A 14,852-nucleotide genomic window follows, 5' to 3' on the forward strand; every position below is an offset into this window, starting at 1 on the left:
GCCAGTGATAATGACAGACATAGTCTATGACGGTGATAACGAGAAAGAGAGGAATAGTGATAATGAGAAGAGACAGCGGCAGTGGGAAGGAATACATGAGATAGTAGCAGTAAGAGAGAGAAAGAGGGAGAGAGTGACAGTGAGAGGAAACAGTAGTAGTATGAGAGAACGAAGAAGACTGTGGCTGCGATACAGGGATAGAGACAGAGAAAGAGAATGACAATAATTTGAGCCGAATGAGTAAGTGAGAATGATCAGGTGGAAGTGGATGGGTGTGAGCTACTTACAGCGATGGATAAGTGAAACTGAGCGAGTTACTGAGCTTGTGCGAGTGAGAATTGAACTGCATATTACAAAGAGCTCTAATATGTTCGCATGCCAAAATTTTTAGGAATAGTTTTAAAGGTGCTGAGGGAGTTACAATGAGGCAGCTGGTACGCCACTTTTCAGTCAGAATCTTTTAAACAAACACGAACATATTTGCATTTTTTGTATTCTGATAGGAGCATTTTTTTCGCTGGTTCCTAATGCTTCCACGAAGTTTATTTGATAGAATCTTACGTTGAACCATATCAACAGCCATAGTAAGATCTCTAAATATGCCTGTGACATACTCATCTTCGTCAAGAACATCAAGAACCACTTTCGTGAATTGCGCTATGACTGATTCAGTACTTCTACCACTTCGAAATCCAAACTGTGATTCACTTAAAAGGTTGTATTTATCTAATTAACTCAATTACCTGTGTCTCATAACTGATTCTACTTTTTTTGAGAACGGTGACAGTGGGAAAATGAGCCAGTAGTTTTCTGTGTCCTCTGCTTGATCTTTCTTTAGCACAGGTACGACTCTTCCCTGTTTTAAATACTCTGGAAATTTTGCTGATGTGCAGGATTAGTTTATTGTGTTTGTTAAAGTAGCTTGTATACTCTCTATACATTGTTTCAATATAAACGCTCGTACTTCACCCAATCAAATGAAAACCGAACTCCCGCCACAACGGGACCATGGAATGGTTCCATTCAGAAGTTCTCACCACAAGCATCAACACATTTATCCCACTGGGAGACGAGACGATCAATTCCTGTTTCGTAGAACGCGGTCGGCCACTGAAGGACCCGCAACCGCACCCCGTCTTACACTTCCTGGTCCGACTGAAACCGACGTCCACGTATGTATTTCTTCAGGTCGGAAAGGGTGTTAAAATCAAATGGTGGAGGATCCGAGCGGTATGGACGATGTTGTGGTATTTCCCAACCATATCGCTGATGTGTAGCCTTCGTCTGATTGGCAGGGCGTTATCAGCCAGTAGGAAGATATCGTCCGACAGCTTTCCTGTGCGTTTTGACTTTATGGCACGTTGCAGTTTATGCGGAGTGTCTTGACAGCGCTACACACTGACTGTAGTTCCACGCTTGAGGATCTCGACGAGCAGAGAGCCCCAGCAGTCGAAGAAGAAGGTCATCATGGCTACTGGAACTTGTATGAACAGCTTTTGATTTCTTCGGTGGGGGAGATGTGAGATGTTTCCACTGTAGACTTTGCCGTTTGCCCTCGAGCTGCCGGAATGATATCGGACGGAATCATCCTGTTGCACCATAACACCCGCCCCCACACTGCCAATCGGACGAAGGCTACGCTTCAGCAATTTTATTGGGAAACTCTGCAGAATCGTCTGTACAGCCTGGACCTTTCACCGCGTGATTTTCACATCTTTGGCGACCCAAAGAAAGACATGCGTGGACGTCAGTTTCAGTCGGACGAGGAAGTGCAAAAGTGGTGGTCCGCCAGTGGCCGACCACGTTCTACGAACCATGAATTGGCCGTCTCCTCTCCCAGTGGGGTAAATGTGTTAATGTTTGTGGTGATTACTTCTGAATGGAGTCATTCGATGGTTCCACTGTGGTGGGTGTTCGGTTTTCATTTGGCTGCCTGTTATACATAGAAATATAGACCTATATCTCTAACGTCGATCAGTTGTAGAATTTTGGAACACGCATTGTGTTCGAGTATAATGACTTTTCTGGAGACTAGAAATCTACTCTGTAGGAATCAGCATGGGTTTCGAAAAAGACGGTCATGTGAAACCCAGCTCGCGCTATTCGTCCACGAGACTCAGAGGGCCATAGATACGGGTTCACAGGTAGATGCCGTGTTTCTTGACTTCCGCAAGGCGTTCGATACAGTTCCCCACAGTCGTTTAATGAACAAAGTAAGAGCATATGGACTATCAGACCAATTGTGTGATTGGGTTGAGAAGTTCCTAGATAACAGGACGCAGCATGTCATTCTCAATGGAGAGAAGTCCTCCGAAGTAAGAGTGATTTCAGGTGTGCCGCAGGGGAGTGTCATAGGACCGTTGCTATTCACAATATACATAAATGACCTGGTGGATGACATCGGAAGTTCACTGAGGCTTTTTGCAGATGATGCTGTGGTGTATCGAGAGGTTGTAACAATGGAAAATTGTACTGAAATGCAGGAGGATTTGCAACGAATTGACGCATGGTGCAGGGAATGGCAATTGAATCTCAATGTAGACAAGTGTAATGTGCTGCGAATACACAGAAAGATAGATCCTTTATCATTTAGCTACAAAATAGCAGGTCAGCAGCTGGAAGCAGTCAATACCATAAATTATCTGGGAGTACGCATTAGGAGTGATTTAAAATGGAATGATCATATAATGTTGAGCGTCGGTAAAGCAGATGCCAGACTGAGATTCATTGGAAGAATCCTAAGGAAATGCAATCCGAAAACAAAGGAAGTAGGTTACAGTACGCTTGTTCGCCCACTGCTTGAATACTGCTCAGCAGTGTGGGATCCGTACCAGATAGGGTTGATAGAAGATATAGAGAAGATCCAACGGAGAGCAGCGCGCTTCGTTACAGGATCATTCAGTAATCGCGAAAGCGTTACGGAGATGATAGATAAACTCCAGTGGAAGACTCTGCAGGAGAGACGCTCAGTAGCTCGGTACGGGCTTTTGTCAAAGTTTCAAGAACATACCTTCACCGAAGAGTCAAGCAGTATACTGCTCCCTCCTACGTATATCTCGCGAAGAGACCATGAGGATAAAATCAGAGAGATTAGAGCCCACACAGAGGCATACCGACAATCCTTCTTTCCACGAACAATACGAGACTGGAATAGAAGGGAGAACCGATAGAGGTACTCAAGGTACCCTCCGCCACACACCGTCAGGTGGCTTGCGGAGTATGGATGTAGATGTAGATGTAGATACATCAGTTGTTGGTATGACTATTTGAGTATAGTGTGTTTTTCCTAAATTTAGAGACAGACCATTTCTAGAGGACCGCTTCAGAATCCTTTAAAAATATCATTACAATTTCTTCTGAACCTTTATTTCTAAACTTATTTATTATAATGTTAGCATGGTCTGCAAAAAGTCCCAACTTTGCTTGTTGAATATTAGTGGAAAGTTACGTATCTAAGGAAAGGAATGGACCCAAACTTGAACCTTCATGATTCCTCTCCGGTCATTAAAATTTTCTCTCCTTGATGTCATGGTATTTCGGCAGCTTCTGCCATTTCCATTGCTTAATTTTTCATGTAGCTTCACATTTGACTTCACAATGCCGAGCTGACATTCCAGATGTTTCCAGTACAGTACAGTCTGAGTTGGTCTGGGGAATCCAGAAATCAAGCCTGGAACCTTTCCATTAGTATGCAATAACATTAACCACTATACCAGAGAGATGGAGAAGGGAATTACTAGGAGAAATAGGAACATGAATCAAGGAACAACATGAAGCAACACTGATGAAAATGGCTGAAGACTGTAACAGTTGGAAAAGAGAGAGACAGTCATTCCACAACTCTATATACAGGATGTTTAAGAAAAAGTATAACATATTACAACAGAAGGTAGTTTTGGTGAAGACAAGGAGAAAACTTCCATAGTTATATGTTAAGAAATCAATACATGTTGACATTTGGGACGTTTTACATGTGACGAGTAATGTATAGTAATCGGTCACATGGATGGCCACAATTGAGGGCATAGCAAATTGCTACAATACGCACATGTGGACGGACGCAAATCTTTGAGAGTCATGGACCTGAGACAGCAGGATCGTTTCACTATCAATGTATTTGCAGGAACTGCCAAAGAAAAACTCGCAAGGTCACAGACTTTACCAAAGAGATTAACAGGTGCTGTGTATCACCGATTTCTGCACGATGAATTACCTGCGGTATTGGAGAACGTCAACGACTGTGGTTTATGCAGGATGGGCAAACACACTGTTTTACGGATCGACGACAGTGCCTCACCACGTTTCACGGACGATGGATTGGCCGAGAAAGTCATGTGGCATGGCCTCCTCGTTTACCAGACCTACATCTGCTGTATTTCTGGCTAAGGGGATGTTTAAAAGCATTGATGTACCACCAACCCATTGACGATGTACAGACGTTACAGGAGCGTGTGACCAATGTATGTGACACAAAGGGAATGGAGCCAGATGTAGTTGAAAGAGCGTGTGATTCACTGCGAGAAAGGGCTGAAGGGTGGATCAGCATGCGTGGTATCTACTTCTACGTAACAGATGAGGCAGAGTGCGATTGGCCCAAACCTCAGCAGGTACTGATTTCCAGCCACAGTATTGTCCTTTACTTAAAATTATCAGTAATTATCCAAAGGAGTATCTTAATGTTTTACCATGTATTTCTCGACTGATGAAGTTACGGGAGTGCAACCGTAACCAAGTCTTATTTTCTTCCGATATTTCGGCTGCCAAACGTCCAAAAATCTCCTGAGGTAATCCTAAGACATGATCCAGTACTCCTACCAGCTTTATAAATGCGTCCCACATACCACGTCAACGCATATGAGGCCACAGACAGCAGTAGCTAATAAAACAATCGTATAGTATAACTGGTTGGGATCATCTCGGATATTTTGCAGCCTGGTGCAAGTCTTTCAGCTAGACACCATTACGGTTACTTGTGTGTCCCTGACCTACCTCAGTAAGCCAACGATGCAAAGGTGACCTACATTGTAAAGCGGAATCTGATCCACGTGTCATTTCTCGTGAATCTTGACATGATTTACAGACGATAGCGAGGTTAAAGCCAGACTAAAATATTCTGCAGTCCGATTTTCATTCGATCCTGGGACGTTTCGCTTTCCAGACACTCGCTTTACCACCAGACTCCCAGGCCTTGCTTCTTGAAGATGAAATTGACTTCCCCTCTTTTCTTACCGGATCACTGACTTCCAGCTGTTGCCGTTTTGTTTGTAGCGTGATGTGACGGATCCATGTCTGATCCACAGTCATTAATTACGGCATGAAAACGATCCATACAATCCTGAAAAATTCGATTTCTTATTTTTGAAACAGTTTTCAAAAAATTCTGCAGTTCTTTTGCACCTATGTTATTATATTTGCTATCTTCACGTAAAATGTAACACGGTGTTTTTTCTTACATACCTGTGGTGTAATCTAAACCACAAGTCCTACTTGCTTATCGTTAGATATTATGCAGTCCACTTTTTCATTGTTCTTGTAGTGTTGGCAGAAGAGCCAACACTGTGTTGCAAGAGGAGGCCGAAATGCACGCGTCAACTCACGCAGGTGGCGCTAGGTCTGAAACCGGATACGTAATGAATGCTATAAAGAAAAGTACGTAGCTGCTGGAATACTTAACTTTAATCCATCATTTGTATACAGCATTCTTGATGATACAAGTGAGACTCTCTCTAGAAATGGTTAATGGCGCCTTGCTAGGTCGTAGCCATGGACTTAGCTGAAGGCTATTCTAACTGTCTCTCGGCAAATGAGAGAAAGGCTTCGTCAGTGTAGTCGCTAGCAAAGTCGGCTGTACAACTGGGCCGAGTGCTAGTACGTCTCTCTAGACCTGCCGTGTGGTGGCGCTCGGTCTGCAATTACTGACAGTGGCGACACGCGGGTCCGACATGTACTAATGGACCGCGGCCGATTTAAAGCTACCACCTAGCAAGTGTGGTGTCTGGCGGTGACACCGCAGTTCTCATCTGTGTTTGCAAGTTCCACACGTCCTTCAAGTGGACCATCTTCAAGAGAAATACAGTCACATTTCAAACGAGCTCCCTATTTCTTAATAGTTGAAAGTTAATGAGCAGATTCTTAACTGACCATCTACATCTACACACCTTATGGTGTGTGGCAGAAGGTACTTTTTCTACCACTACCACTCCCTTCCCCCTTTCCTGTTCCAGTTTCGAATGGTGCGAGGGAAAAACGATTGTTGGTAACACCCTGTACGGGTGCGAATCTCCCAAATTTTACCTTCATAGTCTTTTCTCGTGATACGTTTATTTACAAACATTTGGTGACCTTCCATTGGTGATCAAGTGTCCTAAACAAAGAATCTCATCATAGGACAACTTTCGACTTCATCTGTTCGAGCGAATCCCACACAGTACAATAGCTTTAAAAGCCACAGAAACAAACTCATTCTTAGATCAAGTAGACCAACATGAAACAAGAGATTATTGAAATTTATAGCATCTCTTTACTAGAGCAAAGCAGCTACAACAGAAACTACGCCTCGGTCTGACCGTGTTTGCGTGTGCCCGCCTACAGGATCAGCGGCTTCCTGACGTTCTACGTGCTGGTGCTGAACGTGAGCAACATGTCGGGGAACCCGTACCTCAACTTCCTGTACCAGGCGCTGGTGGAGGTGCCCGGCTTCGTGATGGGGCGCTATCTGGGTGACTGGCTGGGTCGGCGCTGGACGCAGGCTGGCAGCCAGTGGGTGATGGCGCTCGCCAACTTCACCATCGTCATCATCCTCACCTGTGAGTTGCGTTACCCATCCATAGTCGTTTGGCTCCGTCATGAATCAATAAGTGGGAAGTGGTTGGGCTGATACTGTACGTAGGGCGGCACGTGTTACTGGCCCTCAACAACTACGCAAACATCATTATGGTCATCTGTCTCATTATTCATCTGTACTGCACTCAATGACAAGAAACGTTAAGCACTAAGAAAGAACTGTCCGCTATAGACAACTCCACTAACATACGAGGGCAGTTCAATAAGTAATGCAACACATTTTTTTTCTGAAACAGGGGTTGTTTTATTCAGCATTGAAATACACCAGGTTATTCCCCAATCTTTTAGCTACACAACACTATTTTTCAACGTAATCTCCATTCAATGCTACGGCCTTACGCCACCTTGAAATGAGGGCCTGTATGCCTGCACGGTACCATTCCACTGGTCGATGTCGGAGCCAACGTCGTACTGCATCAATAACTTCTTCATCATCCGCGTAGTGCCTCCCACGGATTGCGTCCTTCATTGGGCCAAACATATGGAAATCCGACGGTGCGAGATCGGGGCTGTAGGGTGCATGAGGAAGAACAGTCCACTGAAGTTTTGTGAGCTCCTCTCGGGTGCGAAGACTTGTGTGAGGTCTTGCGTTGTCATGAAGAAGGAGAAGTTCGTTCAGAGTTTTGTGCCTACGAACACGCTGAAGTCGTTTCTTCAATTTCTGAAGAGTAGCACAATACACTTCAGAGTAGATCGTTTGACCCTGGGGAAGGACATCGAACAGAATAACCCCTTCAGCGTTCCAGAAGACTGTAACCATGACTTTACCGGCTGAGGGTATGGCTTTAAACTTTTTCTTGGTAGGGGAGTGGGTGTGGCGCCACTCCATTGATTGCCGTTTTGTTTCAGGTTCGAAGTGATGAACCCATGTTTCATAGCCTGTAACAATCTTTGACAAGAAATTGTCACCCTCAGCCACATGACGAGCAAGCAATTCCGCACAGATGGTTCTCCTTTGCTCTTTATGGTGTTCGGTTAGACAACGAGGGACCCAGCGGGAACAAACCTATGAATATCCCAGCTGGTGAACAATTGTGACAGCACTACCAACAGAGATGTCAAGTTGAGTACTGAGTTGTTTGATGGTGATCCGTCGATCATCTCGAACGAGTGTGTTCGCACGCTCCGCCTTTGCAGGAGTCACAGCTGTGCACGGCCGGCCCGCACGCGGGAGATCAGACAGTCTCGCTTGACCTTGCGGCGATGATGACACACGCTTTGCCCAACGACTCACCGTGCTTTTGTCCACTGCCAGATCACCGTAGACATTCTGCAAGCGCCTATGAATATCTGAGATGCCCTGGTTTTCCGCCAAAAGAAACTCGATCAGTGCCCGTTGTTTGCAACGCACATCCGTTACAGACGCCATTTTAACAGCTCCGTACAGCGCTGCCACCAGTCAGAAGTCAATGAAACTATACGAGACGAAGCGGGAATGTTTGAAAATATTCCACAAGAAATTTCCGGTTTTTTCAACCAAAATTGGCTGAGAAAAAAAATGTGTTGCATTACTTATTGAACTGCCCTTGTACATACCATCCATGTCTATGTAAATGATTGGTGTTGCAGTCATATGTAGTGACTACATAGGCCATTGTACTGGGTTAGTGTTGTTAACACGTCTCCATATTACCAGGTCTAATGCGAGTGCAATGCATTAATGTAGTCAGCACCTGACAGAGTTGAAAAGGATCGCCATTGTGGGTCTGCGCGTGGTCGGCTGGACAATTCTTAGAATATCTGGGCATTTCAGGCGTCCAGATGTGACCACGGCCAGGTATTGGACTGTATCCAAATTTGAGGAGAACCATACACATCATTAAATTTCTAGTCGACCAAGTCTGATCACATCACATCCATTGTGCACCAAGTAACATCATAACCCCTTCACATCTGCACCTGGCGTCTGGTTACAGGTAACTGATTCACTACAACAGCTTTTGTCAACGCATACTGTTAGAAGACTAGCAGAAGACGTTTCTGTTATCACCACAACACAAAACAGAGAATTATTGTTTGTCTTAGAGCACGAAAAAAGCAGCACAAAGCAAGGCTCCACCATAGAAGGTTTTAAGAGCCATCAGATGATGTAGTTTAAAAATCCAAATCAAGTAATGATTAAACGTGAACAAACATTTTATGCTATGCTTGTGACTGGTTGCTAAACTTTATAATCCTCATAAATGTTGTCTTTGAGTGATGCCAGACCTGGAAAACGGGTTGTTGACGAGTAGCATAACATCATTTACAGTGATAAACTGGGTTCTACACTGCGTCAGGTAACCATCATATATAAGTATGGCGGCAACCAGGCCATAATATACATACTCCAAACGTTTTGGAGAGACATAATACTGTTACCAATAGCATCATGGTGTGTGGAACCGTCAGGTGTGAGTTTAGGTTATCCCTAGCAGTGATTCAAGGAACTCTCACACCACAGTGACAGGCCTCAAGGCATCCTGCGCCGTCATGTACTACTTCTCACGAGACAATCTCCTGATGTCACATTTTAACAGGACAAAACTCGTTCACAAACAGGACGCAGCTTGTCCACAGAAAAACCACAGACCAGCCAGCATGATCTCCTTGCTTCTCCCAGCTTAGACCCATTTTGGGAATGTTACCTTGTAGTTGCAGTAATCATTTGAAACCTGAAAAAAATGTCGAATTGAAAACGTAGACGAGATTGCAAGCCTTCTTTTTAAGGGAAATTTCACAACTTACTTCTTTTCCCTTTATCTGTGTTAAACAGTAATAGTTATTATCTCAGTCTGACTTTCATTGATCATAAGTTCTTTCTCAGTATAGGACGGTTGCCTGGAATGTGAAACCTCCGTTTAGGCTATATTTAAAATACTGGAATAATCAAAACCCTTGTGAGCCGTGTGCGGCTCGTGCTGGTGCCGTTGGTAGGTTGGCATCGTGTAATAGGGATCGTGGCGTCTCGTTTTCTTCTTCTGTTTACTGGTGCCACTACGTTTGTTGTGTCCGCGAGTGGCAGCAGCAGCGTTTATCGATATCTAGTACCCGTACTATCTTTGGAAGGACGTGAAGAATTTTCCGGGTCGGGTGTGTCGGTAGTTCGGTTGGGACGGAGCAGCAGAGAGGTCCGGCAGCACAAGGACAAGCCGGGACCGCTGGCGGCACGCAGGCATTGCCAGATCGAGGGGCTGTACGAGGTGAATTCAAGTTCTAAGGCCTCCGATTTTTTTTCTAATTAACTACTCACCGGAAATCGATGAAACTGGCGTTACTTCTCGACGTAATCGCCCTGCAGACGTACACATTTTTCACAACGCTGACGCCATGATTCCATGGCAGTGGCGAAGGCTTCTTGAGGAGTCTGTTTTGACCACTGGAAAATCGCTGAGGCAATAGCAGCACGGCTGCTGAATGTGCGGCCACGGAGAGTGTCTTTCATTGTTGGAAAAAGGAGCCAGGTCAGGTGAGTAGGGAGCATGAGGAATCAATTCAAAGTTGTTATCACGAAGAAACTGTTGTGTAACGTTAGCTCGACGTGCGGGTGCGTTGTCTTGGTGAAACAGCACACGCGCAGCCCTTCCCGGACGTTTTTGTTGCAGTGCAGGAAGGAATTTGTTCTTCAAAACATTTTCGTAGGATGCACCTGTTACCGTAGTGCCCTTTGGAACGCAATGGGTAAGGATTACGTCCTCGCTGTCCCAGAACATGGACACCATCATTTTTTCAGCACTGTCGGTTACCCGAAATTTTTTTGGTGGCTGTGAATCTGTGTGCTTCCATTGAACTGACTGGCGCTTTGTTTCTGGATTGAAAAATGGCATCCACGTCTCATCCATTGTCACAACTGACGAAAAGAAAGTCCCATTCGTGCTGTCGTTGTGCGTCAACATTGCTTGGCAACATGCCACACGGGCAGCCATGTGGTCGTCCGTCAGCATTCGTGGCACCCCCTGGATGACACTTTTCGCATTTTCAGGTCGTCATGCAGGATTGTGTGCACAGAACCCACAGAAATGCCAACTCTGGAGGCGATCTGTTCAACAGCCATTCGGCGATCCCCCAAAACAATTCTCTCCACTTTCTCGATCATATCGTCAGACCGGATTGTGCGAGCCTGAGGTTGTTTCGGTTTGTTGTCACACGATGTTCTGCCTTCATTAAACTGTTGCACCGACGAACACACTTTCGACACATCCATAACTCCATCACCACATGTCTCCTTCAACTGTCGATGAATTTCAATTGGTTTCACACCACAGAAATTCAGAAAACGAATGATTGCCCGCTGTTCAAGTAAGGAAAACGTCGCCATTTTAAGTATTTAAAACAGTTCTCATTCTCGCCGCTGGCGGTAAAATTCCATCTGCCGTACGGTGCTGCCATCTCTGGGACGTGTTGACAATGAACGCGGCCTCATTTTAAAACAATGCTCATGTTTTTATCTATTTCCAGTCCGGAGAAAAAAAAATCGGAGGCCTTAGAACTTGAATGCACCTTGTAGTTGCGAGGGCCACAACCTCGTTGTCCACCGGACCCAGGACGTTGAGTTGAATGAACATTAATCCAGTAGTGAAACTTCCACTATTTTGTGATCACGCCATTTGTCCGTGCATTGCTGCTCGCGAGGTCGCCGTGAGACGAATAGCAACAAGTGGAGCGAGTCAAGTTGGCGGAATCTATTAGCCATCTTCTACTGCCTGTTACTAGTTTTTGAATTCTGTATTATTATTGGTGAAGTGCAACCAGCGGTATTTTACTGCCTAGTGGCCGCTAATGCCTTGGAGGTTAGCGTATTTTTGTGGCAGTGTACTTTTCCTCGTCTTGCCGATGCTGTCCGGCATGACGTGTAGTTCGAGAGCCTTCTTGATTGCGGTGAAGGTTGTGGTTTTTTTTTTGTCTACCTTGGTTGTAGTGGTTCCTTCTGCCTTTCGATATTTTAAACACTGGATTCTGAAAACACAGTGCTGTCTGTCACATCATCCTCGGTTGAATTTTTCTGTTTTTGTACTGGTTATCACATGTTAGGTGGATTTGGTAAGAGCATTGATCAGTGTTTAAACTCTACCTAGTTTGAGTTGCCACACTGGTAGGTGAGCATAACTCTTGGCTACCTGTCTCACCGCTTACACAACTGTACGGACTTTTTCTCAGGGCGATCCTTGGAGCACCGTCTGTGGATCACTCCCTTCTTTATTTGGTCTGATTGTGTCAATTGCTTAAAAATAATATTTTGTTTAAATTATTCCTATTCCTTGAGGCCTTCAGCTGACAATAATTTGAATTCTTCTTAATAAGGCCTTCAGCCGTCAGTGTAGCTTGTGTTGCAGTCAATTTTTTTTAATGATTGTTTAAAAAATTATTTGCTATTTTTAACATGTAATTGTCTTCCTCATTTGTAATACAGGCCTTCAGCCGTTAGTTGTTCTGAAGTATATCTCGTGGCCTTCAGCCGACAAATAATTCGAATTCTTTCTTAATAAGGCCTTCAGCCGTCAGTGTAGCTTGTGTTACAGTCGATTTTTTTAATGATTGTTTTTAAAAAATTACTTCCTTAAATAAGGTGTACGTGTTTACTGTGCAACCAACGGTAACTGATTAGGCCCCGTTCACACCTTTTCTTGCTTTCCCTAAGTTCCACGTTTCACATTGTATTAGTCTGACGTTATGCTTCACCCTGCGAACATATTGCTTCATGCGTAACTTGATACACTACATCGGTAACAATGATACAAATTATCATTTCTGGACGCATGACCTGAGACGACCTGCCTGATGACTGTGGCATGAGAGTCCACAGAGGTTTTGCGGTGGAGGGGAAGATGAGTTGGCCAGTTTCAAGGCGTGTCATGTCATAAGACCTAAACGTTATAGGTGACACACTATTACATACACTCTACGATAGAAGAAAAAACGATGCACCACGAAATGATTATCCGAATGGGATGGAAAGCGGTAAATGTGGTGTTCACGTACAGTCAAACAAATGATTAAAATTTCATAAAAATTGGATGATGTAATCAAGGGAAAGAGATTCATAAAATGAGCATATCAATAACGCGTTGGTCCACCTCTGTCTCTCATACAAGCAGTTATTCGGATGGCATTGATTGATAGTGTTGTTGAATATCCTCCTGAGGGATACCGTGAGAAATTCTGTCCAACTTGTGCGTTAGATCGTCAAAATCCCAAGCTAGTTGGACGTCTCTGCCCATAATGTTCCAAACGGTTTAAATTTCGAAGAGATCCGGAGACCTCGCTGGCCAAGGCAGGATTTGGCAAGCACGATGTCAAGCGGTACAAATTGTCGCTGTGTGCGGGCGGGCGTTATCTTGCTGAAATGTAAGCCCAGGATGGCTCGCCTTGAAGCGCAACAGAACGGGGCCTAGAATATTGTGGACGTGCCGCTGTGCCGTAAAGGTGAGACGGATGAAAACCAAAGTGATGCTGTTATGAAAAGACACAAGACCCGAGACCACCACTCCCGGATGTCGGGTCGCATGGCTAGCGACAGGCAGGTTGGTATCCCACCACTGTCTGGGGCATCTCTAGGCGTGGCTGATCGTCGCGGCTCAGTTCGAAGTAAGACTCATTACTGAAGACAATTCTGCTACAGTCAGTGAGAGTCGGCTGGTGTGGCCGAGCGGTTCTACGCGCTTCAGTCTGGAACCGGGCGACTGCTACGGTCGCAGGTCCGAATCCTGCCTCGGGCACGGATGTGTCTGATGTCCTTAGGTTTGTTAGGTTTAAGTAGTTCTAAGTGTAGGGGACTGATGGCCTCAGATGTTAAGTCCCACAGTGGTCAGAGCTATTTGAACCATTTGAACAGTCAGTAAGGTCCCAGGTACGAGACGATATTCTGTACCCCGTTTTGTTGCCTTTCGTGGCATGCCATCCCGGGCTTATACAATGAGGTGACGAAAGTGGGAACATATGGCGGTAGTGTCATGTACAGAAGGTACGAAAGGACAGTACATTGGCGGAGCTATCGTTTGTACTCGGGTGATTCATGTGAAAAGGTTTCCGACGCGATTCTGGCCGCATGGCGGGAAATAAGACTTTGAAAGCGGAATAGTAGTTGGAGTAAGATGCATGGGACATCCCATTTTGAAAATTCTTAGGGGATTCATTTTTCCGAGATCCACAATGTGCAGAGAGTGCCGAGAATACCAGATTTCAGGCATTACCTCTCACCATGGACAACGCAGTGGCCGACAGCCTTCACTTAAAGACAGAGAGAGCGGTGTTTTGCTTCAAGTTGTGAGTGCTAACAAATGAGCAACGTGAAATAACCGCAGAAATCAACGGGGGACGTACAACGAACTTATCTGTTAGAACAGTGCGGTGAAATTTTGCATTAGTTAATGGGAAATGACAGCGGACGACTGGCGCGAGAGCCTCTGCTAACAGCACGATATCGCCTGCAGCGCTTCTCTTGGGCTCGTGACCATATTGGTTGGACCCTAGACGACTGAAAAACCGCGGCCTGGTCAGATGAGCCCCCATTTCAGTTGAGCTTTTCTTCGTACTTGCTAAACCTCACCTTGACCGGCAGGGTCCCCGGATCCCTCCCAGTTGAAAAAGTTTTGATCATTATGGAGACGGTCCTCCAACCATATCTGAATTTTTACGCTTGAACACGCCAGTCGGGCAGAATTTGGCACTATACCACTGAGGAGGCCATCCAGCTACACTATCAATTAACGCCAAGCCGAATAACTGCTTGCACAAGGGCCAGAGGTTGACCAACGCGTTATTTACTTGCTCAATTTGTGAAGTTCTTTCTCTTGGATCAATCATCCAATTTTTCTGAAATTGCAATTATTTGCTTGTCTGAATATGTGCACCACTTCCACCGATTTCCATTCCGTTCGAATAATTCCGTCGTAGTGCGTCTTTTGTTTACTTATATATTTAAGACTTATTATACCTGAGAGAATAGATGGTTCTCGACTCAGTGTATGAATATTAAAGACTTACTATACCTGAGAGATGGTTGTTGACTCACAACGGAACCTCCCCATCGC

General features: G+C 45.0%; 1 protein-coding gene across 1 annotated transcript in view; it reads left to right on the forward strand.

The window, feature by feature from the left end:
- Positions 1 to 14,852, forward strand: part of LOC126149825 (carcinine transporter-like) — a 213,865-nt gene that overhangs the window by 170,692 nt on the left and 28,321 nt on the right. Inside the window, exon 7 of the mRNA XM_049915836.1 lies at positions 6,592 to 6,806. Within this exon, the coding sequence (XP_049771793.1) occupies positions 6,592 to 6,806 (215 nt within the window). The remainder of the gene's footprint in view (positions 1 to 6,591; positions 6,807 to 14,852) is intronic.

The sequence above is a fragment of the Schistocerca cancellata genome, chromosome 2 (assembly GCF_023864275.1).
Source record: "Schistocerca cancellata isolate TAMUIC-IGC-003103 chromosome 2, iqSchCanc2.1, whole genome shotgun sequence".
NCBI classification, from domain to species: Eukaryota; Metazoa; Arthropoda; class Insecta; order Orthoptera; family Acrididae; genus Schistocerca; species Schistocerca cancellata.